This window comes from Salvelinus fontinalis, chromosome 10 (genome assembly GCF_029448725.1).
Source record: "Salvelinus fontinalis isolate EN_2023a chromosome 10, ASM2944872v1, whole genome shotgun sequence".
NCBI lineage: Eukaryota > Metazoa > Chordata > Actinopteri > Salmoniformes > Salmonidae > Salvelinus > Salvelinus fontinalis.
The window spans coordinates 43,545,338-43,565,400 of NC_074674.1; the positions used below are offsets into that span (position 1 = coordinate 43,545,338).

At 41.7% G+C, this 20,063-nt stretch overlaps 1 protein-coding gene across 2 annotated transcripts in view; it reads right to left on the reverse strand.

Moving 5' to 3' along the window:
- LOC129864180 (short transient receptor potential channel 4-like) overlaps nucleotides 1–20,063 on the reverse strand; it is a 122,004-nt gene that overhangs the window by 57,804 nt on the left and 44,137 nt on the right. For both annotated transcript variants that reach the window (XM_055936864.1, XM_055936865.1), the window contains exons 3-4: nucleotides 17,386–17,562; nucleotides 12,629–12,829 (exon numbers count right to left, since the gene is read on the reverse strand). In XM_055936864.1, the coding sequence (XP_055792839.1) occupies nucleotides 12,629–12,829; nucleotides 17,386–17,562 (378 nt within the window). The remainder of the gene's footprint in view (nucleotides 1–12,628; nucleotides 12,830–17,385; nucleotides 17,563–20,063) is intronic.

Here is a 20,063-nt window from a genome sequence, read left to right on the forward strand (position 1 = left end):
CCCAAAACACAGAAGTAAATCAACAACAGAATGGCTTCAACAGAAGAAAATACGCCTTCTGGAGTGGCCCAGTCAGAGTCCTACCTCAACCCGATTGAGATGCTGTGTGGCAGGACCTCAAGAGAGCAGTTCACACCAGACATCCCAAGAATATTACTGAACTAGGGCGGCAGGTAGCCTAGTGGTTAGAGCATTGGACTAGTAACCGAAAGATCGAATCCCCTGCGCTGCCCCTGAACAAGGAAGTTAACCCGCTGTCCCTAGGCCGTCATTGAAAATAAGAATTTGTTCTTAACTTCTCCTGGATATGTGGGACGCTAACGTCCCGCTTGGCCAAAAGCCAGTAAAAATGCAGGGCGCCAAATTCAAATAAATTACTAAAAAAATCAATCTTTCATGAAAGACACCAAATTTAAGCTACACATGTTGTGAATCCAGCCAACGTGTCTGATTTCAAAAAGGATTTACGACGAAAGCACACCAAACGATTATGTTAGGTCAGTACATAGCCACAGAAAAACACAGCCATTTCCCAGCCAAAGATAGGAGTCACAAAAAGCAGAAAGAGATAAAATGAATCACTAACTTTGATGATCTTCATCAGATGACACTCATAGGAAATCATGTTACACTATACATGTATGTCTTGTTCGATAATGTGCATATTTATATCCACAAATATCAGTTTACATTATCGCCATGTTCAGAAATGCCTCCAAAATATCCGGAGAAATTGCAGAGAGCCACATCAAATAACAGAAATACTCATCATAAACTTTGATGAAGGAAACATGTTTTACATAGAATTAAAGATACACTTGTTCTTTATGCAACCGCTGTGTCCGATTTAAAAAAACTTTACAGAAAAAGCAAACCATGCAATAATCTGAGACGGCGCTCAGATATAAACAACATTTCTCCGCCATGTTGGAGTCAACAGAAATACAAAATTACATCATAAATATTCCCTTACCTTTGATGATCTTCATCAGAATGCACTCCCAGGAATCCTAGTTCCACAATAAATTGTTGTTTTGTTCGATAATGTCCATTAATTATTTCCAAGTAGCTTCTTTTGCTAGCACGTTTAGTACACATGTCCAAACGCTCGCGCAGGTCCAGGCGAACGTCGGACGAAAACTTCAAAAAGTTATATTGTCAAACTAACTATAGAATCAATCTTTCGGATGTTGTTATCCTAAATATTCAATAACGTTCCAACCGGAGAATTCCTTTGTGTCTGTAGAAATAATGGAACATAAGTCGATATCATTTGGAATGCGCGTGACCAGGAAATGGCACTCTGCCAGACCACTGACTCAAACACCTCCCATCCGGCTCAACATCACAGTAGAAGCTTCATTCAACGTTCTACAGACTGTTGACATCTAGTGGAATGCGTAGGAAGTGCAAACAGATTCATATCCCACTGGGATTTGAATAGGCGATGAGTTGAAAATCGTACAGCCTCAGAATTCTCACTTCCTGTTTGGATTTTTTCTCAGGTTTTTGCCTGCCATATGAGTTCTGTTATACTCACATACATCATTCAAACAGTTTTAGATACGTCAGAGTGTTTTATATCCAATAGTAATAATACTATGCATATATTAGCATCTGGGACAGAGTAGGAGGCAGTTCACTCTGGGCACACTATTCATCCAAAGTGAAAATGCTTCACAGACAGACAGACAGACAGACAGACAGACAGACAGACAGACAGACAGACAGACAGACAGAGGAGATGGACAGAGAGACAGCCAGAGTCAGACAGACAGACAGAGGAGATGGACAGAGAGACAGCCAGAGTCAGACAGATAGACAGATTAACAGAGAGAGAGAGAGAGAGAGAGATTGACAGAGAGACAGAGAGAGAGATAGCGAGAGATAGGGGGTGGGGGAAAGCAAAAGGGAGAGAGGGGAGAGAACAGAGAGAGAGAGACAGAGAGAGAGATACAGAGAGAGAGAGACTGACACAGAACCACAGATAGGCAGATAGTGAAAAGGGAGTGAGATTAATATTTCATGAGGCTACATCGTCCATCTTGTCTGCCTCCCCACCATGTCAACACTGCTCTCTCTGTGTGTGTCCTTACATGGCTGGAAAACTCCACTTCTGTTAGTCTGTCAGACCTCGCTGTCTGCACTGTCTTAGACTGAGATGAAGGATGACAAAATACTACAGTAACCTCCGATTTCCTCAGGATGTATATCTGTGTATAATAGCAGTACACTATAGTCTCATATCTCTTTCTGGTGGTATGTGATGGCCAATCTGAATCTAGCCAGGTCGTAGGCTATCCAGAAGGCCAAAGTTGGTTACTTTAAAGAGCAGTTCTCTCTCTGTAGGTCTATCCCAAGAAGTTCTGGAAAACTGTTAAAGACCTGGAGAATAAACCCTCCTCCTCATAGCTGCTCATGTCCCTTAATGGTGATGATGTGGTATGTACTGACAAGAAGCACATTGCTGAGCTCTTTAATTAGGGCGAGGCCCCTTTTTCTCAAATTCCTGCCTGAATGACGTGCCGAAAGTAAACTGCCTATAGCTCAGGCCCTGAAGCCAGGATATGCATATAGTGGGTACCATTGGAAAGGAAACACTTTGAAGTTAGTGGAAATGTTTAAATAATGTAGGAGACTAGAACACATTAGATATGGTAGGAGAAAATCCAAAGAAATGATCTTAGAAATGCAAGAGAAAGGTCAATTTGAAAATTAGCTCCCAGGATGCAATTCCTATGGCTTCCACAGGGTGTCAGCAGTCTATGTTCAAGGTTTCAGGCTTGTAACTTCAAAAACGAATAAGAAATAACGGTTTTATTAGAAGGACACAGTCTTGGAAATGTGTGTTTGCGCGCGCCATGAAGACATTACGCACCTGCTAAAATCGGTTTCCTATTGAACATACTTCATACCATAAGAAAAATTATAATTTGATTACATTTTAGGGTATCTGAGGAGTAAATAGAAACGTATTGTGACTTGTTGAAACTAAGTTTAGGGCGCCGATAGCGCCAACTAAACTGACTTTTTGGGATATAAAAAAGGATTTTATCTAACAAAATGACACTACATGTTATAGCTGTGACCCTTTGGATGACAAATCAGAGGAAGATTTTCAAAAAGTATGTGAATATTTAATCTTTATATGTGAATGTATGAAACCTGTGCCCGTGGAAAAATATTTTGTCTTGGGGCGCCGTCCTCAAACAATCGCATGTCATGTTTTCGCTGTAATATCTACTGTAAATTAGACAGTGTAATTAGATTAACAAGAATTTAAGCTTTCAGACGATATAAGACACTTATATGTACCTAAATGTTTAAAATCCATAACATGTATGATTATTTATTTGAATTGCGCGTCCTCCAGTTTCACCGGAAGTTGTCCCGCTAGTGGGACACCAATCCTTAATTAATCACCACTTTTTTAAGTCAAGATTCCTATTTGACTCAGCCACACCTCATTGCCTGTCCAGCACTTCCTCATCTCCCAGCCCTTCTAATGTGACTAGCCCTGCTGCCCTCCCACTTTTTCCACCTGCTGCGCTACAAAGTTTATCACTGAGTCTGAGATGCTAAAGGAGCTCCTTGAACTTGCACCCAAAAAAACATATTGGTCAGATGGTTTAGATACGTTAAGGTTACAGCCTCTATCATCTCTGACCTTTTTAACCTGTCTCTCCTGGGAGGTTCCCAGCCACAGCGCCTTCTTTATTTAAAGAAACTTGTCAATAATCAACTGACTGGCTTTCTTGATGTCTATAGTATTATCTCGGTATTTACTCAGGCTAGGGATGTGTCACTGTAACCTTAAAGGTTCCAAACGATGTCACCACTCTGCTCCTAAACAATGTTGTGCTGCTTATTTTTATTAACTTGGTCAAAGCTTTTGATACGGTAGACCATTCCATTCTTGTGGGCCGGCTAACGAGTATTGGTGGCTCTGAGGGGCCTTTGGCCTGGTGTGTTAACTACCTCTCTCAAAGAGTGCAGTGTATGAAGTCAGAACATCTGCTGTCTCAGCCACTGCCTGTCACCAAGGGAGTACCCCAAGTCTTGATCCTAGGCCACAAACTCTTCTCAATTTACATCAACAACATACAGTGCATTCGGAAAGTATTCAGACTTTTTCCACATTTTGTTACGTTACAGCCTTATTCTAAAATGGATTAAATTGTTACCCCCCCCCCCTCATCAATCTACACACAATACCTCACAATGACAAAGCAAAAACAAGTTTAAATATTTTTTAGCTAATTTATAAAATAAAAAAAACAGAAATATCACATTTACATAATTATTCAGACCCTTTACTCAGTACTTTGTTGAAGCACCTTTGGCAGTGATTACAGCATCGAGTCTTCTTGGGTATGACGCTACAAGCTTGGCACATCTGTCTTTGGGGAGTTTCTCCCATTCTTGTCTGCATATCCTTTCAAGCTCTGTCAGGTTGGATGGGGAGTGTCGATGCACAGCTATTTTCAGTTCTCTCCAGAGATGTTCGATCGAGTTCAAGTCCGGGCTCTCAGAGTCCTTTATTAAGTGCCTTTTGTCAAACTCCAAGTGGGCTGTCATGTGCCTCTTACTGAGGAGCGGCTTCCATCTGACCACTCTACCATAAAGGCCTTATTGGTGGAGTGCTGCAGAGATGGTTGTCCTTCTGGACAGTTCTCCCATCTCCACAGAGGAACTCTGGAGCTCTGTCAGAGTGCCCTTCTCTCCCGATTGCTCAGTTTGGTTCGGAACTCTATGGACAATTTCTTCCAACTGTCAACTGTGGGACCTTATGGGGTATTATGTGTAGATTAATTAAATAAATGTTATCTTCATACATTTTAGAATAAGGCTGTAACGCACTATAGCTCAGGCAGTAGGAAGCTCTCTCATCCATTTAATGTATAAGAAGATGATACAATCTTATACTCAGCTGGCCCCTCCCCAGATTTTGTGTTAAACGCTCTACAATAAAGCTTTCTTACTGTCCAACAAGCTTTCTCTGCCCTTAACCTTGCTCTGAACACTTCCAAAACAAAGGTCATGTAGTTCGGTAGGAAGAAGAATGCCCTGGCCGCCCCTTCGGTGTGATTACTACTGCTGAGGGTTTAGCTCTTGACGTAGTCCCTACATCACTTCCTGTTGAATGTGGAATGAGGAAGACCTTGGTTTTGTTTGTTTGAAAAGTTTGTTGCTTAAAAGTGTATTGGAAAGTTCTTGGTAGCTTGCTATCTTCTCAGTTTGGATCCCGCGACGCAGTTGGCATCAGTTGCTGGGACTGCTTGTCTCTTTCCAGTGATCCTACCGATCAAGGACGGGTCTGAGGAGCTATTTGGTGTCACAATTAGCCATAGCTGCATATCAAGTTGGCAGGGTTTTCTTGAACGCAGCTCGGGACGTGGATAGCCATTGCGGCTGGGACTGTGGATTGTCCTGGGTTTGTGGCTCTCTAGATCCCTGTTGTTTTCAATCTTTGCCGTAACCTGCCCTGTCTGGAACTGCGAGGAGTAACAGCGTAACCTACAATGCTAGCTACCATGACAAAGACCAAAGCCGGCGGGAGTACCGTTGAGGAGAGTGGTGTCTCTCTATCACACATTAAGGATCTTTTAAATAAACAAAAAGAGACCAACAAGCAGTAGTTGCAACAACAAAAAGTGTTTTGTCCAAATAGTCGTGGATTCTACTGATAAAATAATGGATGACCTGACCAGAGAGGTCCAGGACCTGAAGAACAGTTTGCAGTTCTCCCAGGGTCAGCTCGATGAGTTGAAACAGGAGAACAGAGAGTTCCAGGACCTGAAGAACAGTTTGCAGTTCTCCCAGGGTCAGCTCGATGAGTTGAAACAGGAGAACAGCAAGATGACAGCAATCTGTAAGTCATCTCAAGGGATAATCAAGAAGGAACAACATGGTTGTGGACGGAACTGCAGAATCTCCAGATGAGACCTGAACGGAGTCTGAGGACAAAGTGAGGGAAATGATCTCTGAGAAATTGAAGATGGACCACAGGAAGATTGAGGTGGAACGCGACCACAGGACTGGAAAATCCACCACCGGCCCAGGTGACAGCCCCAGGCCAATAGTGGTCAAGTTCCTGACGTTCAAGGACAAGGTAGCTGTTCTGGAAAGAGCCAAGAACTTGAGAGGAACGTATATCTTCTTCAACGAGGACTATCCTGAAGCTGTGCACCAGAAGAGTAAAGAACTGATCCCAGCCATGAAAGCTGCCAGAGCGCGTGGGGACATTGCGTACATCCGCTATGACAGACTCATTGTCCACCCTCCCTCCCAGAAGCCTAAAAGGGATGAGAGAGCCAAGCCTATGGCTTCGTAGCGTCAAACCCGCAGCAGACACACATACACCAATTGATTAATGGACTGCTTGTCACACCCTGACCATAGAGAGCCTTTATTCTCTATTTTGGTTAGGTCGGGGTGTGACTAGGGTGGATAATCTAGGTTGTTTTATTTCTATGTTGGCCTGGTATGGTTCCCAATCAGAGGCAGCTGTTTATCGTTGTCTCTGATTGGGGATCATATTTAGGCAGCCATTTCCCCACTGTGTTTTGTGGGATCTTGTTTTGAGTTAGTGCATGTAGCACCTCTGTAGTCACGGTTCGTTGTTTCTTTATTTTGTTTTGTTCAAAGTTTCACTTAATAAAATATGTGGAACTCAGAGCACGCTGCGCCTTGGTCCGTCTCTCCACACAACCGTGACACAGCTGAATGTATATTTTTTTATCTTGCTTTGTTTGCTCTTTTTTTTTCAGTATTATGTCTATCTCTGATAAGCTACCCAGGAAAGGGCTGAAAATAGCCCATAATAATATATGTAGCCTTAGAAATAAGGTTTATGAAATCAATAACTTGCTAACATCAGATAACATTCACATATTAGCCATTTCTGAGACGCGCTTAGATATTTCACTTGATGATACAGCAGTAGCAATACAAGGATATAACATCTATAGAAGAGACAGAAATGCTTATGGGGGAGGTGTTGTTGTATATTTTCAGAGGCATATCCCTGTGTTGCTTAGAGAAGATCTTATGTCAAGTGTTATTGAAGTGTTGTGGTTGCACACATCTAAAGCCTTTTCTTTTGTGGTGTTGCTATAGGCCACCAAGTGCTAACAGTCAGTATCTAAATAATATGTGTGAAATGCTTGATAGTGTATGTGATGTAAACAGAGAGGTCTACTTTCTTGGGGACCTGAATATTGACTGGTTTTCATCAAGCTTTCCGTTCAAGAGGAAGATTCTTACTGTAATCGGTGCCTTTAATCTGGTTCAGGTTATTAATCAACCTACCAGGGTGTTTACAAACTCTACAGGAACAAGATCATCCACATGTATCAATCCCATGTTTTCTAATACTGTAGAACTTTGTTCTGAAGCTGTATCCGTACCCATTGGACGCAATGATCACAATATAGTGGCTATATCCAGGAAAGCCAAAGTTCCAACAGCTGGGCCTAAAACAGTGTATAAGAGATCATACAAAAGATTGAGCTGTGACTCTTATGTGGAGGATGTTATTAAAATTTTTGTTGGTCTGATGTGATTAATGAGGAGCATCCAGACGCTGCACTTGATGAGTTTATGAAACTGCTTCTTCCAATTATTGATGAACATGCACCTGTTAAGAAACTGACTGTTAGAACTAACTCCATGGATTGATGAGGAATTGAAAAACAGCATGGTTGAAAGAGATGGGGCAAAAGGAGTGGCTGATATGTCTGGCTGCACATCTGACTGGCTGACTTACTGCAAATTGAGAAATGATGTGACTAAACTCAACAAAAAGAAGAAGAAACTGTGTTATAAAGCCAAGATCAATAATATAAAGAATGATGGAAAAAACTTTGGAGTACTTTAACCCTCCTGCTGTGTTCCGGTCAAATTGGACCGATTGTCACGATCGTCTATGGGTGAGAGAGAGGACCAAGGCGCAGCGTGTGGAAAATACATCTTCTTTTATTTAGAAGAGAGAAAACACGAAACGAACACTATACACAAACTGAAACAAAACAACAGTGAAGCTACAAACGTTAGTGCACACACAAGCTACAAACCTTCAACATAGACAATTACCCACATTAACCTAGTGCCTATGGCTGTCTTAAATATGGCTCCCAATCAGAGACAATAAATGACATCTGTCTCTGATTGAGAACCATTCAGGCAACCATAGACACAGCTAGACACCTACACTAAACACAAACCCATCTACTCTACTTAACCCCCTAAACCATTCAACCACCCTAGACAATACAAAAACACATACCTTCCCCATGTCACACCCTGACCTAACTAAAATAATAAAGGAAACAAGGAATACTAAGGCCAGGGCGTGACACCGATTTACAAGTTTTCTCTCTGAAAAAATGTAGTTAATTGAATCTGACTGTCATCAGGTTCCATGAGTTTGTCCACACAGGGCATCTGAACACACAAAACACATGTTGATGATTTCCATAAAATTGTGGGTGTTTTATTTAACTTTTGTACACATGTAGTGTATATGTGGGTCAAAAATGACCGGGTCATTAGAAATTAATGGGTGAGACTACAATTAGTGTATAACATTGAGTTCAGGCACATGCCCATTCATCTGATGGACACACTTCCTCTCCCAGACCCCACATGCATGTGTGTTTGAGCACACACACAAACACCTCACTCCCCTTCTTGGCTTCCATGGCAACCCCCATGGGTATCTTTCCCTAATAGAATCTTTCCCCCACGGGAACCACACCTGTTGGCATTCTCACAAGCAATCACAACATTGTTTCAATAATATATATATAACTTTTCTCGCAGCTCTGGTATATAAAAGCTTTTTTGAGGCCTTGCTCACAATTCATTCATTCTGTGACAGCACAATGACCAAACGATATACTGTATGTGAGGCTCTTGATCATATTTTTGATCATGCCACTGGTGAGGAGGAGAGAGAGTCCTTGCTAAACTTTGACACAAAGTAGTCTGTGATAAATATCACAATATATTTCATCTGAGTATTTGTTTTAGTCAAAATAATCCATCCGTTATGCTTTTTTTTAACTCAAAAACAAGTTGAATGAGCTCAGGTCAATGAGGCCTACAGGCCATCAATATCAAATAGAAGTTCAAAACTTGTAATGTTCACAAGAACATAAGTTGATAAAACGATTTAACACAACATTAGGTGATAATATATGTATTTTTATGGATTTATAATCAGCTATAATGGGGCGGTCATTTTGGAGCGGGAACACAGAATGAATTCACATGAAACGGACACAACAGGAGGGTTAAATTAAATTATGGGCTGAAAGACAAGTTCAACTCCATCTTTCATCGAATCAGATGGCTTATTCATCACGAAACCATTTGATGTTTCCAATTATTTTATTTCATTGGCAAAGTGGGCAAATGTAGGCAGGAAATGCCAATAACGAAGAGTGAGCAATTATTATTATTATTATTATTTTTTTTTATAGATATAATATTTTTTATAGATATAATATATAGATATATATATTTACCCCCAAAAATATGGGGGATTGGAAATGATGCAGACAATTACATTGGAAGCAACATTCTTTCCGCAATATTAAGCTGATCCACTCCCCCCCCCCCCCCCCCCCCCAAAAAAAAAAGTGAGCAATTTTATACATGCATAAAAAAAACAAATAATGAAAGAAAAGCATTGGAAGTCTGAATTTTGTAAAGTTAGTGTGGGAGAGGTGGGAAAAAATATTGTTATCGATCAATACTGACAAACCTCCTGGCATTGACAACTTAGATGGAAAACTACTGAGGATGATAGCTGACTCCACGGTCACTTCTGTCATATTTTAATTATAATCTGAGCCTAGAGGAAAGTATTTGTCCTCAGGTCTGGAAGGAAACCAAAGTAATTCCGCTACCCAAGAGTGGTAAAGCGGCCTTTACTGGTTCTAACAGCAGACATATCAGCTTGCTACCAGGTCTTAGGAAACTGTTGGAATAAATTGTGTTTTACCAAATACAATGCTGTTTCTATGTAAATAAATTAACAACAGACGTTCAGCATACTTATATAGAAGGGCACTCAACATGTACTACACTGACACAAATTATTCATGATTGGTTGAAAGAAATTGATGATAAGAATATTTTGGGAGCTGTACTGTTATATTTCAGTGAAGCCTTTGATTTTATTGACCTGTTGTTGAGAAACATATGGTCACTTATGAACATTTTGAACATCTTGGCATAGTTCTGTTATAATCTCCACCCGGCACAGCCAGAAGAGGACTGGCCACCCCTCATAGCCTGGTTCCTCTCTAGGTTTCTTCCTAGGTTTTGGCCTTTCTATGGAGTTTTTCCTAGCCACCGTTCTTCTACACCTGCATTGCTTGCTGTTTGGGGTTTTTGGCTGGGTTTCTGTACAGCACTTCGAGATATTAGCTGATGTACGAAGGGCTATATAAAATAAACTTGATTGATGATTGATTATGGCTTTTCAACCTCTGCCATATTGTGGATTCAGAGCTATCTATCTAATAGAACTCAAAGGGTTTTCTTTAATGGAAGCTTCTCTAATGTCAAACATGTAAAGCGTGGTGTACCGCAGGGCAGCTCACTAGGCCCTCTACTCTTTTCTATTTTTACCAATGACCTGCCACTGGCATTAAACAAAGCATGTGTGTCCATGTATGCTGATGATTCAACCATATACGCATCAGCAACCACATCTAATGAAGTCGCTGAAACCTTTATGTAGTGTTGTGGTCTCTCTTTATGTAGTGTTGTGGTCTCTATGTAGTGTTGTGGTCTCTCTTTATGTCGTGTTGTGGTCTCTCATTATGTAATGTTGTGGTCTCTCTTTATGTAATGTTGTGGGCTCTCTTTATGTAATGTTGTGGTCTCTCTCTTTATGTAGTGTTGTGGTCTCTCGTTATGTAATGTTGTGGTGTCTCTTGTCGTGATGTGTGTTTTGTCCTATATTTTTCATCTCAGCCCCCGCAGGAAGCATTTTGCCTCTTGGTATGCCATCATTGTAAATAAGAATTTGTTCTTAGTTAAATAAAGGTTAAATAAAAATAAAATATGTGGTGTGTAGTGTAATGTAGTAGTATATATAGTATAAACTCCTACCTCTTTCTGGTGGTATTTATTAGCTAGTTTGAGTCTCGCCAGGTCGTAGTGAGTAGTGTAGTACTATAGTAGTGTATTAGTGTAGTGTAGTACTGTAGTAGTGTATTAGTGTATTAGTGTAGTGTATTTGTGTTGTACTGTATTAGTGTATTAGTGTAGTGTATTTGTGTAGTACTGTAGTGTAGCAGTGTAGTGCAGTACTGTAGTGTGGTAGTGTAGTGTAGTACTGTAGTCGTGTAGTGTAGTACTGTAGTAGTGTAGTGTAGTACTGTAGCAGTGTAGTACTGTAGTGTAGTAGTGTAGTGTAGTAGTGTAGTATTGTTATGTAGGACTGTGGTAGTGTAGTGTAGTGTTAGTGTAGTGTAGTAGTGCAGTACTGTAGTAGTGTAGTATAGTGGTGTAGCAGTGTAGTGTAGTACTGTAGTAGTGTAGGTTTGTGTAATGTAGGGTAGTGCTGTAGTAGTGTAGTGGTGTAGTCTAGTACTGTAGAAGTGTAGTAGTATAGTACTGTAGTAGTAGTGTATATCTACACTTAACAAAAATATAAACGCAACACGCAAAAATTTCAACAATTTTACTGAGTTACAGTTGGTATAAGGAAATTAGTCAATCTATGGATTTCACATGACTGGGCAGGGGCGCAGCCATGGGTGGGCCTGGAAGGGCATAGGCCCACCCACTGGGGAGCCAGGCCCAGCCAATCAGAATCAGTTTTTCCCACAAAGGGCTTCATTACATAGAAATAATCCTCAATTCCATCAACTGTCCGGGTGGATAGTCTCAGATGATCCAGCAGGTAAAGAAGCTGGATGTGGAGGTCCTGGGCTGGTGTGGTTATACGTGGTGTACGGTTGTGAGGCTGGTTGGACGTACTGCCAAATTCTCTAAAATGACGTTGGAGGCGGCTTATGGTAGAGAAATTAACCTTCAGTTCTCTGGCAACAGCTCTGGTATACATTCCTGCAATCAGCATGCCGATTGCACACTCCCTCAAAACTTCTGTGGAATCGTGTTGTGTGACAAAACTGCCTTTTAATGTCCCAAGCACAAGGTGCACCTGTGTCATGATCATGCTGATTAATCAGCTTTTTGATATGCCACACCTGTCAGGTGGATGGATTATCTTGGCAAATGACAAATGCTCACCAACAGCGATGTAAACAAATGTGTGCTCAAAATTTGAGAGAAATAATATTTTTGTGCGTAATGAGAATTTATGGTATTTTTGATTTCAGCTCATGAAACATGGGACCAACACTTTACATGTTGCTTTATATTTGTGTTCAGTATAGTATAAACTCCGACCTCCTTCCGGTGGTATTTAATAGCCAGTTTGAGTCTAGCCAGGTAGTTGTGTGTAGTGTAGTAGTGTAGTAGTGTGTATAGTATAAACTCCTACCTCTTTCTGGTGGTATTTAATAGCCAGTTTGAGTCTAGCCAGGTAGTTGTGTGTAGTATAGTAGTCTAGTAGTGTAGTAGTGTGTATAGTTTAAACTCCTACCTCTTTCTGGTGGTATTTAATAGCCAGTTTGAGTCTAGCCAGGTCGTTGTTTCCCTCCTCCTCCAACAGGTTAATGTCATCTCTGTAGTTCAGGATCATCTCCAGCTCTCTGGAGCTCCTGGTCTGATCCAGAAGGTCTTTAGCAAACTGCTTACATTGTTGGGATAACTCCTCATACTCCGACTTAAATTCATTCTCCACCTGGGGTAAAGGGAGCGCAGAGTATATTCATTCATTCATTCATTCAATGAAAAACCCAGGGCCCTAAAGATCATCATAAGATTAGCTTGGAGTGAAGGGATCTTAATTTACTCAACCAACCAACCACCCGGTCAGCCAGCCTTCTTCTTCTTCTTCTATGAGATTTAACGGCAGTTTGCATCCAATTTGTTGTATTACCGCCACCTACCAGACCGGAATACAACTCCCATACACTTTGCTTCATAGATAAAATGTAATAAATCATTACCCTACCGTCTAAAACTACACTCACTCATTTCAAAATGATATAACATGAACACCCCCGCTACTCCACTAATTACATGTATTTATTCCCCGTCTCATTATCCTGAAAGGCCTTGACATCCCCACTTAACACATCCTGTAACTCTTCTTCTCTGAATACCTCTCTGCAGCTGCCACCACAACCTCCATTTTCTGCAACTTCAGTTCCATCCCTGAAGTACTGTTGATAACCGTTGCTATAAATGCTAAAAATCCAATCTTACTGAAACTTAATTCACTTTTTTGGCCTATCCCTCTGTACTGGTATATCTCTACTACTCTCACCACTCCTCCCCCTTGACCCATCTTCCTATACTTTCTTCACTGCCTCAGCATATGACAACTTCTGCACTACCCTGGAAACCTCAACCTGCCTCTGTGGCACGGGTCATTTCTGATCCCCCGCCCCATGGGCACCCCTACAATTAACACATTCCACTACTTTCCCCAATGCTACACATTCCTTTGTCTCATGCCCTTCTGCACACTTCTCACAACTTGGACCCTCCCTCCTACACACTGCTGCCACATGCCCATAAGCTGGACACCTGTATCATCGTAATGTAGTTGGCACATACGCACGTACAGGAACATTTATATACAGTTGAAGTCGGAGGTTTACATACACTTAGGTGGAATCATTAAAACTCCTTTTTCAACCACTCCACAAATTTCTTGTTAACAAACTATAGTTTTGGCAAGTCGGTTAGGACATCTACTTTGTTTACAGACAGATAATTTCACTTATAATTCACTGTATCACAATTCCAGTGGGTCAGAAGTTTACATACACTAGGTTGACTGTGCCTTTAAACAGCTTGGAAAATTCCAGAAAATTATGTTTTGGCTTTAGAAGCTTATGATAGGCTAATTTACATAATTTGAGTCAATTGGAGGTGTACCTATGGATGCATTTCAAGGCCTACCTTCAAACTCAGTGCCTCTTTGCTTGACATCATGGGAAAGTCAAAAGAAATCAGCCAAGACCTCAGAAACAAATTTGTGGACCTCCACAAGTCTGGTTCATCCTTGGGAGCAATTTCCAAATGCCTGAAGCAACCACATCCATCTGTACAAACAATAGTACGCAAGTATAAACACCATGGGACCACGCAGCCGTCATACCGCTCAGGAAGGAGATGCATTCTGTCTCCTAGAGATGAACATACTTTGGTGCGAAAAGTGCATATAAATACCAGAAAAACAGCAAAGGACCTTGTGAAGATGCTGGGAGAAACAGGTACAAAATTATCTATATCCACAGTAAAATGAGTCCGATATCGACAAAACCTGAAAGGCCGCTCAGCAAGGAAGTAGCCACTGCTCCTTAATAAACCATAAAAAAATCCAGATTACGGTTTGCAACTGCACATAGGGACAAAGATCATACCTTTTGAAGAAATGTCCTCTGGTCTGATGAAACAAAGATAGAACTGTTTGGCCATAATGACCATTGTTATGTTTGGAAGAAAAAGGGGGAGGCTTGCTGGCCGAAGAACACCATCCCAACCGTGAAGCACGGGGGTGGCAGCATCATGTTGTGAGGGTGCTTTGCTGCAGGAGGGACTGGTGCACTTCACAAAATAGATGGCATCATGAGAATGGAAAATTAAGTGGATATATTGAAGCAACATCTCAAGACATCAGTCCGGAAGTTAAAGCTTGGTCGCACATGGGTCTTCCAAATGGACAATGACCCCAAGCATACTTCCAAAGTTGGGGCAAAATGGCTGAAGGACAACAAAGTCAAGGTGTTGGAGTGGCCATCACAAAGCCCTGACCTCACTCCTATAGAAAAATTGTGGGCAGAACTGAAAAAGCGTGTGCGAGCAAGGAGGCCTACAAACCTGACTCAGTTACACCAGCTCTGTCAGGACGAATGGACCAAAATTCACCCAACTTGATGTGGGAAGCTTGTGGAAAGCTACCCGAAACATTTGACCCAAGTTCAACAATTTAAAGGTCATGCTACAAAGTACCAATTGAGTGTTTTCAAACTTCTGACCCATTGGGAATGTGATGAAAAAAATAAAAGCTGAAGAAATAATTCTCTCTACTATTGTTCTGACATTTCACATTCTTACAATAAAGTGGTGATCCTAACTGCCCTAAAACAGGGATTTTTTACTAGGATTAAATGTCAGAAATGGTGAAAAAATGATTTGTAATATATTTGGCTAAGGTGTGTATGTAAACTTCCAACTTCAACTGTATCTTAGATTCACTTTTGTCGGGCAAAGACTCAACTTCAAAAGAACAGACAATGACTCTTCTGTTTCTCCACTCTCAGACAATGACTCTTCTGTTTCTCCACTCTCAGACAATGACTCTTCTGTTTCTCCACTCTCAGACAATGACTCTTCTGTTTCCCCACTCTCAGACAATGACTCTTCTGTTTCCCCACTCTCAGACAATGACTCTTCTGTTTCCCCACTCTCAGACAATGACTCTTCTGTTTCTCCACTCTCAGACAATGACTCTTCTGTTTCACCACTCTCAGACAATGACTCTTCTGTTTCTCCACTCTCAGACAATGACTCTTCTGTTTCCCCACTCTCAGACAATGACTCTTCTGTTTCCCCACTCTCAGACAATGACTCTTCTGTTTCCCCACTCTCAGACAATGACTCTTCTGTTCCTCCACTCTCAGACAATGACTCTTCTGTTTCCCCACTCTCAGACAATGACTCTTCTGTTTCCCCACTCTCGCCACCCTGTCTATATGTCGCATCAAATGACGAGCATCACATACACCGGGAATCTTTCCCCTCAGCTGGTCAACTTTTATATCTACTGCTACCCCAGTTATCACTCCTTTCATTGGTGCCCTCTTCTTGAAAACGAAACAATTCACTTTTCTGGCCCCCATTTGTTTTACTCCGAGAGCATTCTTTCTCCCTCTGACCAGCAGAAACACAAACAATTATCACTAGACCACTTCTGTTTACGTTCACCGATTCCAAATTACTTAACTATTTTTCACCCACCTTGAAACCACAAATGGATCAGCCAAAAGGCAAGAGTCCACTTTTTTCCATAAACTTCACTCCTAGTGTCAGATTCATCTTTATCTTGACCCTCAATTCAAGCCTCGGGCTCAGAGAACTTCACCAAACCTACCACCTGATACTTCACCCTCATTCACTTCCATTTTCCCTCCTGTCTTCAGCTTCTGCTTCCACTTTCTTCCCTTCTTCTTTAACAAACCATTGCTTTTTTTCCACCATTCTTATTTGACTCAAGCTCACCCTCTTCCTCTTTTAAACCTTCTCCCCCTCTCCATTCCCCTTCATTCCTCCTCCGTTTTCCAAGTACACGTCTCATCATTATAATACTGCACTACTCCTAACCACCATCTCGTTCCCGCCTTCTCCAAGGGCTCCATCCCTGATCTGTTTCACTTGTCCTTGTGATTGTCTTCACCCCCTCCAGATGCCCTGTTTCCTGTCTCTCTGTGCCAGTTCGTCTTGTCTGTTTCAATTCAACCCACGTGTTTTTCCCCATGCTCCTGCTTTTACAAATCTCTCATTTGCTAGTCCTCCTGGTTTTGACGCTTGCCTGTTTTCTGGACTCTGTATCTGCTGCCTGACCAGTCTGTCTGCCTGACCAGTCTGCCTGCCTGACCAGTCTGCCTGCCTGACCAGTCTGCCTGCCTGACCAGTCTGTCTGCCACTCTGTACCTCCTGGACTCCGATCTGGTTTTGACCTTTTGCCTGTCCACGACCATTCTCTTGCCTACCCTTTTTGGAACGAATAAATATAAAATACTCAAAACATCTGCCTCCCGTGTCTGCATCTGGATCTGGCCCTGAGCCCTTATACAACCAGCTAGCTAATCAACCAACCAACTAATCAATCAGCCAATCAATCAATCAGTTGCCCCTTGATCAATACTCCCCTTGCTAAGTTTGTGTAGTTCTCATGGCACTTAAGAGAGTTGAGTCATAAGTTGAGTCATTAGAGTTGAGGTGTCCTAAATTCCCAATCTGTCCCTCATACCATCATGGCCACCTAATCATCCCCAGCATCCAATTGGCTCATTCATCCCACCCTCCTCTCCCCTGTAACTATTCCCCAGGTCGTTGCTGTAAATGAGAACGTGTTCTCAGTCAACTTACCTGGTAAAAAAATACAAAAATAGTCAAAATAATCAATCAATAGATCTGGGCCCTTATACAACCAGCTAGCTAATCAGCCAACCAACTAATCAATCAGCCAATCAATAAATCAGTTGCCCCTTGATCAAACCTCACCTTGCTAAGCTCCTGTAGTTCCCAGCTCAGTCTGAATGCTGTGAGGAAAGGGTCTTCACTGGAGAGAGCGATGAGGGAAGGGCTGGACAGGGCTCGGTAGATGTTGAGACGGGATCGGGAGTGGCGAAGGCTGTCCACATCCGAGCTGGACACACACTCCACACAGTTACAACGCACCTGGAAACACACGACACACCCTCCACACAGTTACAACGCACCTGGAGACACAAGACTCACCCTCCACACAGTTACAACGCACCTGGAAACACATGACACACCCTCCACACAGTTACAACGCACCTGGAGACACAAGACACACCCTCCACACAGTTACAACGCACCTGGAGACACAAGACACACCCTCCACACAGTTACAACGCATCGCGAAACACACGACACACCCTCCACACAGTTACAACGCATATGGAAACACACGACACACCCTCCACACAGTTACAATGCACCTGGACACACCCTCCACACAGTTACAACGCACCTGGAAACACACGACACACCCTCCACACAGTTACAACGCACCTGGAGACACACGACACACCCTCCACACAGTTACAACGCACCTGGAGATACAAGACACACCCTCCACATAGTTACAACGCACCTGGAAACACACGACACACCCTCCACACAGTTACAACGCACCTGGAGATACATGACACACCCTCCACACAGTTACAACGCACCTGGAGACACACGACACAACCTCCACACAGTTACAACGCACCTGAAAACACACGACACACCCTCCACACAGTTACAACGCACCTGGAAACACACGACACACCCTCCACACAGTTACAACGCACCTGGAGATACAAGACACACCCTCCACACAGTTACAACGCACCTGGAAACACACGACACACCCTCCACACAGTTACAACGCATCGCGAAACACACGACACACCCTCCACACAAACCCCTTTATCTGCATCCATGATGTTCTTTATATCAAACCCACCTCAAACGGACACCCCTTTATCTACAACACCCCTTTATCTACAACACCCTTTTATCTACAACACCCTTTTATCTACAACACCCTTTTATCTACAACACCCATTTATCTACAACACCCCTTTATCTACACCACCCCTTTATCTACAACACCCTTTTATCTACAACACCCCTTTATCTACAACACCCTTTTATCTACAACACCCCTTTATCTACAACACCCTTTATCTACAACACCCTTTTATCTACAACACCCCTTTATCTACAACACCCCTTTATCTACAACACCCCTTTATCTACACCACCCCTTTATCTACAACACCCCTTTATCTACAACACCCTTTTATCTACAACACCCCTTTATCTACAACACCCCTTTATATACACCACCCCTTTATCTACAACACCCCTTTATCTACAACACCCCTTTATCTACAACACCCCTTTATATACACCACCCCTTTATCTACAACACCCCTTTATATACACCACCCCTTTATCTACAACACCCCTTTATCTACAACACCCCTTTATCTACAACACCCCTTTATATACACCACCCCTTTATCTACAACACAGTAATAAATGCTGGATTAAAAACATCTCAATTTGGTTAAATATTGAACAGAACACGTTGGGTCACTTAACAACCCATTGCCAGTGCAAGGCTGCGTCGTTGATGCTAAGTTCTTGTGCTATGATCAGAGATGGGCAGTATTTGTGTCACATGCATTTGAAATACTGATTTTAATTACTTCTGAGTATTTTGTATGTTGTATTACACTGGGCTGAACTACACTCAAATATATTTTGTAAAAAAAATACTTTCAAATGTGTATATTCAAAATATAAAATACTTTCCTATACCATTTTTTTTTTATTTATTTTTTTACAGCGGTTCACAATTGTGTGGCTCCACTTCACCCGGCATTGATATCAGAAGTCTGATGGTACTATGGTGTGATAAGAGTGTCTTTTAAATGTAAAAATGAACAATTACAAGGTATGGTGGGTAGTATTTTAATGAGCTCAGTTGTGTCACATTCTGACCTTAGTTCCTTTTTTATGTCTTTATTTTAGTTTGGTCAGGGCGTGAGTTGGGGTGGGCATTCTATGTTGTTATTCTATGTTTCGTTCTGTGTGTTATATTTCTATGTGTTTGGCCTAGTATGGTTCTCAATCAGAGGCAGGTGTCGATCGTTGTCTCTGATTGAGAATCATACTTAGGTAGCCTGTTGTCCCACTATGGATTGTGGGTAGTTATTTTCTGTGTCTGTGTTTCACCATACAGAACTGTTTTGGTTGTTTGTTTGTGCGTTTGTTATTTTGTTCAGTGTTCAGTTGATTCATTAAAAATCTAATTATGGACACTTACCACGCTGCATATTGGTCCGATATTTCCTACTCTTCCTCAGACGAAGAGGAGAATTGTTACAAGTTGTTCGTTTTCACATATACATATTAGTCATTTAGCAGATGCTCTTTTCCAGAATGATAGTGCATTCAACTAATGTAAACAACATTTCACAGTCATCAATCTATCAATCAATCAATTTTATTTTATATAGCCCTTCGTACATCAGATAATATCTCGAAGTGCTGTACAGAAACCCAGCCTAAAACCCCAAACAGCTAGAATGCAGGTGTAGAAACAGTCATAGTGAGTAAGACGTTTCTGTAACCATTACTGAGAATTTTGTTGC